Genomic DNA, 15,072 nt, shown 5'->3' with positions numbered 1-15,072 from the left:
TCCCTATGCGTACAATGGAGGCGAGCTCAACAAGAAAGAACCGCAATGCTTTGCTTACTCATCTTCTTATCAACAGAATAGGGAAGCCCTCACTCAAAGCGTTCCTATACGCGTACCTTTACTTAGTTCTTCCAAAGGTGATCAAAGCCATTGTTAGTGCGGTGAAGAAGGGTAAATATGACAGGATGATACCCAGGATGAAAAAAACTATGGTAAAAGCCTTACACCCACGCAAGTTTCCAATGTTTGCTGCGAGTTTGATTACCGGTATAAACGTTTTGGAACCCTTGGTGTATGGACTTCTCAGGAAAACTAGATTTTTAAAGAGACCTTCTTCGGCATTATTTGTTTCTACGTTGGTTTCAGCTTTAGCATCGGCCTTGGTTACATTCCCTTTATTCCAAAGCCACGTAGTTGGTTTTGGCAGATACAATTCATTAGATCTTACCTTGTTGGTGGCTACCAGAGCCTTAGACACAGTATTTTCATCAACGTTGTCCAACATTACCCCAGATGGCATCAGCAAGTACGGAGATGCGTTACTTTTCATCATAAGCAGCACCTTAGTCATGTTCTCTTGGTTTTATCATCCTGAAAAATTACCCCCAGCCTACTCCAAATGGATAACTTCAGCAGCCAATATGGACCCTGATTTCATCGAGGTGTTGAGGTTGGTTAGGAATAAAGATTTAATTTATGGCCAACACGGCCCATACGAGGATTATTTAACACCATACTTTGAGAGATATGGTAGAGATCCAAAAGGAGGAAACACCGTAATAAACCAACCAATAGACTGTGAAGCTGTACACGCTTTCCAATGTAAAAGCTGCGAATTACATGCTTTGTGGAGATTCTGGAGAGGCTTTAAGTTTGCAATGACAGTATATGGGCCATTGAATTTGTTCATGTTGGTGTTCCCGCTGCAAGTAAAGACTTCGACACGATTGCTTAGGGCGTTGAAATCTTCTTTCCGTTCGTCATGTTTTTTGGGTGCATTTATTGGCCTTTATTGGTATGGTGTATGTTTGGCAAGAACGAGATTGTTACCGAAAATGTTTCCCAAAATTTCAAGAACAAGGTTTGACGATACTATCTGTGCTGCGTCGGGTGCTATTATGTGTGGATTTTCGTCATTCGTGGAGACCGCCCAAAGAAGAAAAGAGTTGGCATTGTTCGTAGCCCCTAGGGGGTTGGGTGCTTTGGTTCCTTCCGAGCCTTCAAAGATTAACTTGAAAATAGAAAGTTTTGTATTTTCTATTAGTTTGGCTATATTGGTTGCATTTTCTAGAAATAGGTCATCAAGTGTTAGAGGAATTTTTGGGAAAGGTCTCAAACAGATATTTAATGTCCATGAATACAATTGATATGACTACGGTACATTTATACCTGTAGATTTTTGTAGATGAAATGAGTGTAAAATCGTCCAAAGTAGTGATCGGATTGAGGGTAGCGCGTCGTAAAGAATAATTGGCATTTTTTCACCTTGTCCAAGATTCTCTATAGTCTAATACTGTGAGCGAGAGAATAATAAGCAGAAAGGGACATACAATCTGGACATGATATGTTGGATAAGGACTCCGAAGAAGAGATTGATACTGTTGAATTTGAATTCGCGATTTCTCCAAAGGGTCCAGTGAAGAATTTTGACAAACGACATGATCATATTAGAAGCCTATTGAAGTTGCCATTATCTGATACTGTACTAAAATTCGTGTTTGACACAGTTGTATCACTCTGTGATCCATTTACTCAGCCAGAAGAGACAGCAGATTACGTTTTAAGTGTTAGTTGCATATCAGACTTGCTAATTTCAATCCTGTACTCATTTTACATGGAAAGTGAGGGTTCAAAGGAATTAGAAATCAGCTCTATCAAGTTTGACATATCTACAAAATTCTTCACACTACTCCGACTAATACATGATTTTCTAAATGCATCAGATGAATTGAAATTGAGGTTTGTGGATAACAGCGAAGAAAAGTGGAAAACAACTCTTAGTGAATGGACTCCCAAGGGTTCCATCTCCAATGACGAGCTTAATTTGAAACTTCTATATTCCATGGCATGTGTTCTTATTATGTCAATACAAAAGATGTATGCTCCAAGTACAGGGGCATCTAACCTAGCGATGAACCCCTACCTCCAATATTTAATCAACCTTTGGAAGTGTCATACCAACATCATCTTGCTTGGTCTTGAGATAGATCGTCGTATTGAATTCAATAACCAGGAAAATAATGAGGAGGAAGAAACACCATCAATAATTCTACAAGTCTTGAAAGGCTCCAGCTCCGTACGGTGTGTGCTCGCGTGGATAATAAATCAAAATCCATCTCTGGCAGTTGAATACGATTCACCGCAGGAAAACATCAAATCTATTTCTGATGGTGCAATGGATCTAAAAAATGAGTCAATTTTGAATTTCATTGAACCGTTGGCCAGATCGAGTACAAATGGCGGCGCGATTCTGGTGGATATGAGGTTGGTCATAATAGCTTTATTAATCTTGTATTCGTCAACTTCATTCACAAGTGAGCAACATCGCACTACGGAAACGCCTTCTGTTAACGAAGAGCAAGCACTTAGAAAGCTTAATAAGTCGAAAGGTATTGCGGAATTGGGTGATGTTTTAATCGATTTGGAGTACGCTGATCGATTCGACGAGGATATCAAATATATGTTAGAGTATGAAATAGAGGATGCTGATGAAATTGATGAAAAGGATTTAAAAAGCCCTGGTCACAGTGACTTTAACAGCATAGCGAATGAAGAGTTGGCTGAACAAGAAGCAATAGATATTCAATTCGACGATGAGGGACGAGATTGGCGAGATATAGTTCGAGGTGAAAACGTACGCTTCAACCCATTGTTTCTTGAAAAGTTTGCTGCTTTCGACCAAGGACAAGATAAATCCGAGTCCGATGACCTTTTTACAACGTGGGATGAATTATACTTTACTTTTGAATTTTTGTCAGTTTGCTCAATAGAAGGAAGCCCTGAAGCGGAGGCTAAAATTGGGCAGCTGGTGATTAACACAATTTCCAAAGCAATTAAGGATGAAATAGAGGGTAGAGAGACTTCCATTACACCCGACTTGATTCACAAATATTGGTCCTCTCCAGCTCTGGAGATGGACATTAAGAAAGCTCAAGACAACAACAAATTACTTATCCCCATCTTTAGTATAACCAAATTTGAACTTATGCTACAGAGTAACTCAAAATTAGCACGGGCTGCAATGGACGAAATGCTCATGTGCAATGGCCATCGCAGGTTGTTGATCTGGTTTATTACACACGATTTGAATTTGTCCAATCTACTAATAGATTACATTTTTCAACTTGCTGTTGGACTACGAGGCATTCCTGACACTTCTGCACCGTATCTGTTTTCAAGACAAGGGGGTAAAGTGATATTGAGTGAGGTGGAGCAACTGATGCTCTTGCATGAGTTTTTCACAAACAGTGCCTTTTACTTATCCGCGAATGAAGGTCTTGAAATTGATGATGGATACGAGGTAGTGTTAGCCGAGTCGATTGCCAAAAAGTTGATGATACTCCTTTGCTTGATGATATCGCAGTTGATAAAGCTCGATATTGTCAAGATTGGCGATAAGAATGCCAAAGACGATATTCATAATTACAACAATGAGTTGCAAGTGTTATTGATTGGATGGATCGGCAAGGTCCCAGAGGCAAGGCAATTGTATTTTAGAATAAAAAGCTTGCAAAATGACCAACGTGTGGAGAATGTTGAAGACAACCCACCCGTAGATCCATCACAAAGAAAAGAGCTATTAGCTAAATACAGCGCTATGACCGCTCTGGAGATTGACAATGACTTAGACACCAATCCTTTAAACGCTAGGATAGTTGATGAATATGCCAAAAGAGTTGAAACAGGGTTGTTTGCTGTATTGAGCAAGGGAAAGATTGGAAAATCACTGACCATTCAAGAGGATTTTCACACTTTTATGGTCAATTTCAATACATTATGCAAAATTGAGAGATTTGCAGAATACTTATTCGAAAAGTTCGAGGCGGTAATAACCTCGGGTGAAGCGGTCTATTCAGACAAGAGTTTGGATTCTCCAAAATCTGAAGATTTAATGGCCGAATCCAAAAATGAGAATGCGAATGATGGTAACACTCCTAAAAGCCTGAACAAAAAGAAGACAAATTCAAAGTCCAAGAAGAAGACCAAATCGAAAAAGAGTCGAACTTAGTTTAAATAGATAGTACGAATTCAATGAATTTAACGTTGTAACTTTTATCAGTTCCGAGTCATCGGTGACTACATTTTTGACTTCTGTGCGGCACCGCGACTGTTTTGCTCCTGTGTGCGGAAAAAAGGAGTCGATCTTTTGCTCCCCGGTTATTTTAATTCACAGTTGAAGTTCGACAATGTTTAGAAACACTTTGAGTGCACAATCCTTTAGGTCTACCATCATGTCCGCTAAAAGATTTAATTCATCAATTACTCCTGTAGGTATCTAATAATGAAATAATTGTTTGAATTTTGGTTACTAACAAGAATTTAAGGTGAGAACCTCACAAGCCCCACCACCTGCTGCTTCTTATTCACAAGCAGTTAAGGCAAACGGTATGTTAAATTTACTCAGCCATTGAGCCACACAATTGTCAGTTACATTTACAAATACAATACTAACTCTCGAATTCAGGATTTATTTACGTTTCTGGTCAAATTCCATACACTACTGACAACAAGCCATTACCAGAGTCATCAACCATCCAAGATTACGCCGAACAAGCTATTCAAAATGTTTCAGCCATCTTAGAAGCTTCAAACTCTTCTTTGAAGCATATTGTCAAGGCTAACATTTTCTTGACAGACATGAATTCTCAATTTGGTGAATTCAACAAGGTTTATGCCAAGTACTTCAGTGAACACAAACCAGCTAGATCCTGTATTGCTGTAAAAGAGTTGCCATTGGGAGTTCCATTGGAAATAGAAGCTATTGCAGTTGAAAGAGATGATAACAAATTATAAATTTAAGTACTGTTGTAGTTGTTATCAATGATAAAGAACCAAAATCCATTTACTCTATGCGCTACCACTGTAACTTTGTAGGCAGACCACCGAAATGTATCGAAGGGTGACCTTTCCCCCCGTCAGAAACATCAGTGTAGGCTCAACCGAGATAAAATTCTCGAAGCGTAGTCAGATCTTTGATAGCAAGATCAAGGAGAATACTACATCGTTATCGGGCAATTCAAACAAGGGAGGAGCAATATAGGACAGAGAAGCAGACAAGGTTCCCTCAATTCATTTAAAACGTGTCTGTACCTTTCTAATGCTTTCCATCGTTATAGGTTATCAGAAGTAGTCAATTAACAAGCGTAACTTTGTAGTTGATACTCAACTCAATAAGGGTAGTGCATTATGATCAAAATACAGCTCCGATCTCAGAACTGGAAAAACAGTCACAGGTAGTCAGGTGAAAAATTTTTACTTGATGAAACATCCTTACCGCAGTAGCATTTCCCACACCATTGCACAAAAATTCATTCTCATTTTCTAAACCTACAGTACAGAAATTTTCAAATTTTTTATTGAAAAGTCATTTCTCACGGAACCAACACCATCGACATAATACACCTTAACAATGGCTCAACGTGTTACTTATAGAAGAAGAAATCCATGTATGTTTTAGTGCATTTACCGACCGCATTTTCAACCAAGCTTTTGTTGATATCCTTGAAGGGGAGAGAGAGTACTTGTGCAAATTCGAGATCAGATGAACCCACACACAGACTTTTCAAGATGACTTAGACTACAGTGTGGAACAATGACAAATGTAGTATGCCCAAAAGGTTCGACGAATTCAATTAACGCGATGTTAGTTAATTTGACTATACCCCTGTATTACATCAAATCAAGAAGTGTTCGTGTGGAATAAAGGGCAGTACTTCAAGTTATATCACACTTTCGTGCAATAATAATCCTTCTTATTTTCAGGAAATACAAAGCTTAGAATGCATCAAAAAGCCAAATTACTAACTTACATCTTTAGACAACACCAGATCCAACAAGATCAAGGTTGTTAAAACCCCAGGCGGAAAATTAGTTGCTCAACACGTCAAAAAGGCTGCTTCAAGAGTTAAATGTGGTGACTGTGGATCCGCTTTGGCTGGTGTCTCTACCTTGAGACCAAGAGAATACGCTCAAGTTTCTAAAACCCACAAGACCGTTCAAAGAGCTTACGGTGGTTCAAGATGTGCCAACTGTGTTAAAGAAAGAATTGTCAGAGCATTCTTGATTGAAGAACAAAAGATTGTCAAGAGAGTATTGAAAGACCAACAAGAAAAGGAGAAGAAGGCTGGTAAGAAGTAAATTCAGTGGGGTTAGTTAGCATGCTTTTGAATGTACAATAATTTGAATCACGTATAAAAGTGACGAGACAAGTTAAGATTGTAGATTTGTAGTTTTGGCTTATTGAAATTGACGTGATACTTTTTACAACCAAAATCAAGTGTCAAAATCTGTTTCTCTACACAAATGACTAGTTATCTATACTAATGAAGCAACTAGTGTCTAATTTACAAGGAACAGCTGTTAATTTGATAAGTATGTGATATAAGGTACCACTCACCCTTTTCGCTTTATCTAACAGAGCCACCTTTAGAGACGGGGAGGGATATATACAACACCTTGAATTCCAAAGAGTATGAAGGAAATGCAGACTTCCTAGTTCAGAAGAAAATAGATTTGATTGTTCCCATTGCAGAGAACATGCAAAGGAATGTGACTCAAGACCCGTCACTTGTTCAACTTCCGAACAATTTACAGGAACTGATCGATTCTGTCGGATCAGACATATGGAATCTAGGGGGTCAGTTGAATGTAAACAAAGAAACCCTTCACAGAGTGAAATACTTCGCCGTTACTTTACTTCTCATATACGAGTCTTTCAATCCAAGTATTGAACATTGCTTTTCCATTTTGAATTGTTTAATTAACCTTTTGTCTTCATCCATCAGTACAAATGTCCTCGGTGTTGCAAAAAAATGTCAAAACTTCGCGGAAACGATTTTGAATAAATTGTTGGAAATTGACAGGGATTGCGAGCTAGACAAGGGTAGTAAGAACTTGATCGATGACTACAATTCAAAATTCTTGCTTTTAAGTTTAAGCTATGAAGTGGTGTCTGGAGACTTTGATGCAGCAAAAATTTATGAAGCCAAGTTAACTGATCTAAATGCTCATATTCCATTGGATTTCATGTTGGAAACAAGCCGTATCTTGTACAACTCAGCGTTGGGTCTATCAAATAAAGGGAGCCATGAAATAGCACGATCGTTGGCAGCTATGTCCGTAAAATTTATGGAAAAGATTATCACCGAAGAGAGCCAGGAAGCAATAAAGACTCGATACTTGCAAACTTACATCTTGTTGATTAGATGTTATAAACGCCTTGGCACAGAGGACTTGAGAGAAAGGGCTATAGCTGCAGTAAAGCTTATTCAAAACCAGTTCCCTAATAAATTTGAAGTGTACAGTTTATATTTTGAAGTAGGTGACACAACCGACACCAGCAGCAGTGATGAGGTTATGATGCGCATGGTTATGTCAGTTCCTATGGAGGATGATTTTGAGAAAACACTCAATTTTTTGAAACAAAATATGCAATATAGCTTCAAAGGAGTGAACAATTGCTTAGACTATCTTTTAACGAATCTTCATTCCAGCAGTCATCAAGCCGGGCTTTTAGTGATTACAAAATTTGTTGTTAATACAGAGTTAGCACAAAAGGAGGATCCTCAAACGAGAATCAAAGAATTGGAGCTCTTTAATGAACTTGCAGAGAGAACTTTGCAACATCAACTAGATTTAAGTACAAAAATGAGTGTCCTTGCATTGCTCTGGAAACAAGGTATGACTTCATATAAGGCGCATGATTATAGCCAGAGCTCTGGCTGGTTGAGGTTATCGCTCACAAGGTTGCTTTATATACAACATTCGGAAAACCAAGATCGTGGGAAAATCATTAGAGCTATCGAAAATAACCACCTCCTCTCAGGAGATGCTCATGCTGTTTTAGATCTACATGGGGAGTTAGATCCCGAGGATGAGAGTACCATGCTTTCGCTATATAATCTATTCAGGGCATACACTTTATTGAAGGACGAAGCAAATGCAGCGGCTCAATTTTCCAGAATAATCGAAAGCAATGCAAATGCACATACTGTTTTGACCATAGCAGCCTGTATAATTGAAGCCACTGACAACTTATCCAACGAATTCATCAAGAATGCCTTTTTTCAGCTACTAAATATGCTTTTGTCAAAACATGTCAATGAAGAGTTTATTCAAAATTTGAGTTCTTTTGGAATTATTTTACCTATTTGTTGCCGATGTGCCATTTTGATGTTTTCCAATGACATAGAGAAGAATGAGATGGAGTATACTGAGAATAACTTGCTGAACCTTTGTGAAATATTGAAAGAAAGTTGCACTTTTGCTTCCAGAACGTCACATGTCGCGGGCCAGATATTCAATACCAATGACTACGAGTGGTGTGCCAGCAAGGCTTACAATATAGCAATTTTATGCAAAAAAATTGACCGATTTGAGATAGGTATTCAACTCTGTCAGATTTGCATCGGGTTTATTTGTTTAACCTCCCCCAATATTGAAAAGACAAGATATATCAAATTTGTTACTTGGAAGGCAAGAGCGTGGATCTTGACATTTTTGTTTCTTTGCAAAAAGAATGATTTAGGCGTTGATGATTGGAAATATGTTAAGAACCATAGTGAAGCTATGATTGAAGAGATCAAAACCAATGATATCGCTTTGGAAGAGAACGATGAATGTCTACAGCAGTTGGTTACTTTTAGGTTTCAGGCTGAGTTGGTGATTGGCTCCACCGAACAAATCCAAGCCATGATTGTGGATTGTTCGACATACAAATCAAAGAATGTGGTGGAATTGTATGAATTGTTTGTAAATTTGCTCATCTATTGTGAGCGCACACTAAACAAACACGCAAAGCTGAGCATTTTATTGTCGATAATTAACCGCACCTTAGCTTATGCGGATGCTACATACTTGTCCAAATTGATTGTCTGGATTAGAGTCTTTTTGGAAATCAGTGACGACCAGTTTGGCTCTGACAGGGAAAAGGTGGTTCTTCAGTTTTACAGAATCTATCAATCGAATGTAGTCACCGCTGTTGTTCCTTCTTTTGAAATTGAATGGCTAGCCGGTGTGTCTTGGAATTATGGAGTCCAAAAGATAATGTATGTTGAGGTATAAATAGTACAGTGACTATAAATACTAACTAAGCTATAGCGATTGCAATGAATTGAGTCGTGGATTGCGATGGTGTGCAGTTGGGGTGTTGTTTTCGAGATTTGTTCACGAAAGAATGAATAAGCAGGTACGTATATAACAATAGTGATGTGGCACTCTCTAATACTAACATTGCAGCTTCAGTTTATGGAAGTTTGGAGACAGTTGGCCGAGGATCAACAGTTGGATGCAACGTTGTTAGAGAAAGAAGTAAACAAAATTTGAAAATTCTGGAGTACATAACAACAAGTTGGGTCCAGCTTTTGTATTTCAACAGGGTTTGTGATCTTTTGATAAAGTATAAAGGCTTTCATAGAATAAAACCACTCATACTATGTAATTGTCAATAAATGGCTGTTGTGTAATTATGTAATCAATTTATCACTCTTAAATTTGCAATCTCTTATCAGTGACTCACTAAGGAAAAATTGTATTTGCATATAGATAAGCCCTAAATATAATTCACTCCACGACTATAAATAAATAGTAAATGATATTGATCTGATAGTTGGGATCATATCGTACTAAAAAATCAACCAAACATTAAATACAAATGGGAAATACATTACTAGCTAACAGCGCTTATAACAAACACTGCTCAAGACTTAGAGGATCAACACAACAAAAAGTACCCGAATATCACCCTTCATTAATTGTTCAAGACCATAAAGATGATGTGACAAAAGTCAAGAATTGTGGTTGTTCTGGCCCGTATTGCGTAAAGAATGTTGAATGGATACCTCGAGCGAAATAAAGAGCATGGGATGGAAGATAATCCAAGTATTTAGATTTGGTTTACATAACAGAGCAAAACCACATTAAATAAACACAAATCAATATACAATTTTATTTAACCCTCTTCAGCTACCTAGAACTTTAGGTGTTCGATGCTGCGTTTCCAGGCTTGTAATTTGCAAATCGAGCTGGTGACAAGTAAGGATTATAATACTTTTGACCGACACTATTGCTCAATGCAGGAGATCCAGACTCCCTGTCTGAACTTGTGCCGGCACCATACATATATTTTTCATTCAAGGAATCACTACTCTGGTCGTCGTTAGAGTAAGAATATTCCTTCTTTAAAACAACAACAGGCGGCAAATCCATGTGACTGCTTTTTCCAAAACTCTGGCGAACTGAAATATGAACATCTTTTCCAAATACAAACACAGGATGGAAGGGGATAAATGTGAGGCAACTGAGTAGTACCATAAGTGCATCCAATGTTAAAATGAACGCCTCATGTGTGATCAAGTAACCTCTCCAACCTTCCGATAGCTCAAGAACTCGGTAAATACATCGAACATAAATGAAAAGGGAAGCCATTATAATTGCTAACGGAAGGTAGTTGAATAACGGTCGTTGTCTTATTTTTTCAAACGAGGAGTCATATTGTTGCTCATATTTGTAATCAAGTCTTATCTTACGACCACGCTTAGTATTGAATAACAAATGACAAAAAGTGACAATATTGAACTTCAAATCAATCGATTTGAAATAAATGCGATACATGAAGTTGAATAACAATGCAAGATATAGTGTCATTGAAAAAACTTGGAATGCAATGCCACCAACCATAATGTACGTACCACTCTTGGTATTCTCAAACAAACGAAGTTTCACAGCTGCAGTGATACCACCAGCAGCCTGAATAAATAAGCTTGCAACATCGCAACAAACAAAGATCCACGATATGTAACTAGGCCGTAGGAAAGTGAACTCAGCGCCGCCGTGGATAATGATCAACTGTGTCAACAAGTAGTATACTCCCGCCATTACGAAAGCAGGTGCAATTGTGAGTGAAATGATCTGACATAGAAAGATATTGGTATTTGACCAGTGATAATGTCCAATAGTTCTAGCTACATATCCAGCAATTTCCAATCCACACCCACATAGCAAACAAGTGGCAAAGTATCTTGTTTTGCCTCGAATGAGACCAAGGTAGAAGTACATCAATAACAATAAAAAGAATAATATGGCAAATAGCAAGTTGACAGGGACTGAGATGTGAATTGCATACAAGTTTGACTGCCATTCCAATTTCTTTAATAGTAATGTGGAATTGAACAATTCTTGAGTTATCTGAGTTAGATCAATATCAAGGGTTGGAGTTGTTCCCCCTGTGTTTGCAGCAGCATTAAGCACTGATGTCGCAGATGCCAACACTTGTTGATCACTTAAAATAGTATATGAAGCTGCTGCTGCCCTTGCATTTCGAGATAAGAAATACAACGATATTGAATTTGTTTGGGTCGCAACCTCTTGCCGTAGCAGCTCAGCTGTAGCCAGCAACCCCGGAATATTTGTGGGGTCAATAGAACTGATTGAAGTTGATGTTGGCAACGTAGCTGGAGCCCATGATGTAAGGAAATGATTTATAATCGCCTCCATGGTATGAGTACTTGTGCTTTAGGATTGTGAACGTAAAGAAAAATATATGGTAGCAGGGGTAAGCGAATGTAAGATTTAAAGAAACTCCAGGTTTGTAATTTTTATAACGTTGTATGTCCAGCATATACGAAACTTTGATGATTCCCTTTGATTTAAATAAGGGAATCAGATTTTAATAATGACGAAATTTAAAGTTTTTGAATGCAAACGTTTTCTTTTATAATATAATATCATCGGCAGTCAAGACCGATGGATAATAAATATGAAATTGAAAATCTTTTCCGAACTAACCTTTGTCCTGTGTGTGTAGTGATATTTGCAATTGTGATTTAAAATTTCCTCAAGGGGAGTGGAAAGATTTACTACACAAAAGTCAATTACGACAAACAATATTGAATACGCCGGATTTAATGACGAGAATCTTTACATCTCCACTAAATGGGTTTAATCCAACGCTTTGTACCCCTCTATATGTTCTTTTTTGAGCTTGCACATGACAATTAGTTAACTAAAACAGGACTTCAAATTAACGTAAGCTACTTCAATCTCCCTTTAAAAGTTGAAAGTTGAAGTACAAAGTTGCTGGTCTAAACAATTGGAGTTACAAAAACCGAGGATTATCATTCCTTGAAAGTACAAAATTATTACCGATTTACTTACATGCCAATCCACAATCATGAACCGATTAAATGTTTGATATTGTCAGCAAAAGTCTATCTAACTTTTTTAATGGAAGATCTATCATAATGTCAAGAATGTATAACTACCAAACGTAGTAAACAATAATTGAAAGATCAACTGTTGCGGTGAATATCCATTTTTCTCAATCTAAATTTTAAGCCACAATAGAAAATTACAATGAGTTTACCAAAAACGGTAATTAGTCTCTTCCCTTTCAATCGAGGTCAAGAAAGTATACTATTTCTTCCATCAAGGCTTGGTGCTTCTTTACTAAAGAGCCTAACATTTTGCGAGTATGCCAAAAACGTAGTACCCCAATATGTGATTGTGTAAATCTGTGCCAAGTCCAGAAATGAGCCGTACCTTAAAAGTTGGCTTCAAGAATTGACCTCGCAAACAATAGCAAATCTTACGCATATTTATACAATTCAGATACAGCAATATACACAGAGATTCAGCATAGTCAGCCACCACGAATCATTCATTGGCTTTTGGACACTTCTAGTTCCAGCTCTCTCATTCATTACCGCTAGAATTGCCTCCTGCGCCTGCCTCGCTCGCATTCAGTTGTTCTCGTTTCCAAAATCTGGCCAATAAATCGCCATAGTTCTGTAGATCCTCAACACTGATCATCAATTTAAAATCCAAAAGTAGAAGAAATTGTAGCTCCAAATAGTTTAATTCCTCCAATGGTAATCCACCCACTTTTGCATATCGTAAGTTTTTATAAAAGATATCCAGAAAAAACTTGGAAGAGACTGTGATACCACTAATGATTAAACGATGAATATTGTATGAATCCATGACAAATAACTGCTCGGCCTCAGAAGTATCTCCGCCATCATTCCCATCATCATTGGAGCTCAGTTTTCTTTTCTGATTCAAATTGTTGGCTTTCTTGGCAATACGATCGAAATATACCAATAATGACAAGAAAACCTCGTTGGTAACAGGACAATATTTCAACACTCTAGCCAAATAAGCCTGGAGGGAAATTCCTGGAACATTTGTCCCATGAAATGCCAACACATTAGCCAAATATTTATTTTTCATCTCATTGTCTTCCTCATCTTCATCTTCATCGAAATCGTCATCGTACTCAGCATCTACTTCGTGATTGTCATCATCCTCATCCATACGATCCTCACTATGGATACGCACACTAAAGCGATCGTCATCATCAATTCCTTTTTCCTCCTTATTTTGATCAGCATCCTCGTTTTCAACTTCACCGACAACTGTATCTTCGTGATACTCCCTCTGCTTATTTTTACGCTGTATCCTTTTTAGTTTCCTCTCTTCTTTAATCTTTTGTCGTATTGCAATAGTATTTTCAAAATGGTTTGGATGCAACTTATCATTTGCTTCAATGATCTTGGTCAATAAACACGAGAGCATGACGATTAAATTGTTTACGGGGAACTCAACTATATTTAAGTGTTCCTCCCCTGAATTTGGCCGTTCCTGCTCATCCTTTCTTCTCAACTCTTGTAGAAATTCGCTGTAGGTTAGGTAATGATCTGGTTCCGGACGCACATACTCTGACAGTTGTTGCAGACCCTGTGAACTTTGCTGAACGTGTTCATAATAAGGCGGTGTTGAGTGATAAGAATGGTCCTGGTTATGCTGAAGATTCTGAATCCTGTTTTTCTGTGGAATGCTGATGGAACCTGTCAGGGTAGATTTATCTGCATTCAACAAGGATTGAAGTCGACGAGCCAGTTGTGGTTGCTGCTGCTGTTGCTGTTGCTGTTCTTGATTTGCCGAAGGGAATGAGTTGGCATATATATGACCTGCAGGTAGAGAATTTGGGATTCTTTGATTCGCCATAAACTGATTGCTATTAATTTGCGTTGGATGATGAATCATCGATGGTTGTTGAAATTGATTGCCAGGTACAGAATAAGATGACAGGTGTAGCAGGGATGCTGCATCTGGAGCGACTGAGAATGAACTTCTGTTAGGTATAACTGAATCAGTTTGTACGGTTGTTGTTGGAAAAGCATGCGGCACTGTGTTTGGTCGAAAACTGGATGGTGCTGTGTGGTCATGGAATGATGAAGACTCAGGTTGCGTTATGAAGTTATTTGTCGAAGGCAAGGAGGGGTTATAGGAATGAGCTGATGTGTATGATGTCCCTACTGCAGTTGGTGTATTGTGAGACATGGGCATGTGCTTGTAAGAGTTCTGTGAGATGGGAATTTGTTGAGGAAATGCACCATGATGAGCCTGATAGCTAGAAGATTGAGCGTCATCACCAATGTCTACTCTAGTAGTTTTGTATGGTAGGCCGATAATCGATTTTCGCGGGTCAGTAATTTGTTGTTGCCCCTGCGTTGATTGGGGATGATCCTCGAAACTTTGTTGACTTTGTTGACTTTGTTGACTTTGTTGTAATGCGCTGTTGGTTGAAGATGATGATTGTAAAGTTCTGGTCAAATTGGAAACTTGAGATTTTGTTGACTGGGGAGGGGGACTTGATCCTCCACTGGAGAAGCCTCCCTCTTGGAAACCCAGCTGGTGAATATCTGTAGAAGAATCTAGGTTTGCTGATTGAAATTGATTAGTTGTCGAACTGTCATTATGGTGAAAGTTTCTGCTCATTGTTGAATCGTAACGATAATGGATATCTCATATGCCGTTTCCCAATTTGTAGAAATGTTCCAATGGATTTGTGCG

General features: G+C 38.2%; 8 protein-coding genes across 8 annotated transcripts; 6 read left to right on the top strand and 2 right to left on the bottom strand. All coding sequences in view use genetic code 12, as the record gives it.

The window, feature by feature from the left end:
- Positions 1–5: 5 nt before the first annotated feature.
- Positions 6–1,367, top strand: CORT_0A08230 (hypothetical protein; the record flags this gene model as incomplete). Its single annotated transcript, XM_003866599.1, has 1 exon — positions 6–1,367. The coding sequence occupies one exon, from the start codon at positions 6–8 to the stop codon at positions 1,365–1,367; it is 1,362 nt and encodes a 453-aa protein (XP_003866647.1).
- A 197-nt stretch (positions 1,368–1,564) lies between these two features.
- On the top strand, positions 1,565–4,228 carry CORT_0A08220 (Caf130 protein; the record flags this gene model as incomplete). Its single annotated transcript, XM_003866598.1, has 1 exon — positions 1,565–4,228. The coding sequence occupies one exon, from the start codon at positions 1,565–1,567 to the stop codon at positions 4,226–4,228; it is 2,664 nt and encodes an 887-aa protein (XP_003866646.1).
- Positions 4,229–4,451: 223 nt separating this feature from the next.
- On the top strand, positions 4,452–5,013 carry CORT_0A08210 (Mmd1 mitochondrial protein; the record flags this gene model as incomplete). Its single annotated transcript, XM_003866597.1, has 3 exons — positions 4,452–4,487; positions 4,545–4,605; positions 4,685–5,013. The coding sequence occupies 3 exons, from the start codon at positions 4,452–4,454 to the stop codon at positions 5,011–5,013; spliced, it is 426 nt and encodes a 141-aa protein (XP_003866645.1).
- Positions 5,014–5,629: 616 nt separating this feature from the next.
- On the top strand, positions 5,630–6,357 carry CORT_0A08200 (hypothetical protein; the record flags this gene model as incomplete). Its single annotated transcript, XM_003866596.1, has 2 exons — positions 5,630–5,666; positions 6,038–6,357. 2 exons carry the CDS (start codon positions 5,630–5,632, stop codon positions 6,355–6,357), a joined length of 357 nt encoding a protein of 118 aa, XP_003866644.1.
- A 185-nt stretch (positions 6,358–6,542) lies between these two features.
- On the top strand, positions 6,543–9,543 carry CORT_0A08190 (Spo22 protein; the record flags this gene model as incomplete). Its single annotated transcript, XM_003866595.1, has 4 exons — positions 6,543–6,591; positions 6,650–9,266; positions 9,319–9,406; positions 9,463–9,543. 4 exons carry the CDS (start codon positions 6,543–6,545, stop codon positions 9,541–9,543), a joined length of 2,835 nt encoding a protein of 944 aa, XP_003866643.1.
- A 328-nt stretch (positions 9,544–9,871) lies between these two features.
- Positions 9,872–10,072, top strand: CORT_0A08180 (hypothetical protein; the record flags this gene model as incomplete). The annotated part of the gene is made up of 1 exon (XM_003866594.1): positions 9,872–10,072. One exon carries the CDS (start codon positions 9,872–9,874, stop codon positions 10,070–10,072), a length of 201 nt encoding a protein of 66 aa, XP_003866642.1.
- A 122-nt stretch (positions 10,073–10,194) lies between these two features.
- CORT_0A08170 (hypothetical protein) lies at positions 10,195–11,712 on the bottom strand (the record flags this gene model as incomplete). Its single annotated transcript, XM_003866593.1, has 1 exon — positions 10,195–11,712. The coding sequence occupies one exon, from the start codon at positions 11,710–11,712 to the stop codon at positions 10,195–10,197; it is 1,518 nt and encodes a 505-aa protein (XP_003866641.1).
- A 1,197-nt stretch (positions 11,713–12,909) lies between these two features.
- On the bottom strand, positions 12,910–14,997 carry CORT_0A08160 (Pcl7 cyclin-like protein; the record flags this gene model as incomplete). Its single annotated transcript, XM_003866592.1, has 1 exon — positions 12,910–14,997. One exon carries the CDS (start codon positions 14,995–14,997, stop codon positions 12,910–12,912), a length of 2,088 nt encoding a protein of 695 aa, XP_003866640.1.
- Positions 14,998–15,072: the final 75 nt, after the last annotated feature.

The sequence above is a fragment of the Candida orthopsilosis genome (genome assembly GCF_000315875.1).
Source record: "Candida orthopsilosis Co 90-125, chromosome 1 draft sequence".
NCBI lineage: Eukaryota > Fungi > Ascomycota > Pichiomycetes > Serinales > Debaryomycetaceae > Lodderomyces > Lodderomyces orthopsilosis.
The sequence above is the reverse complement of the archived record's forward strand: the minus strand, read 5'-3'. Positions and strand labels throughout refer to the sequence as shown.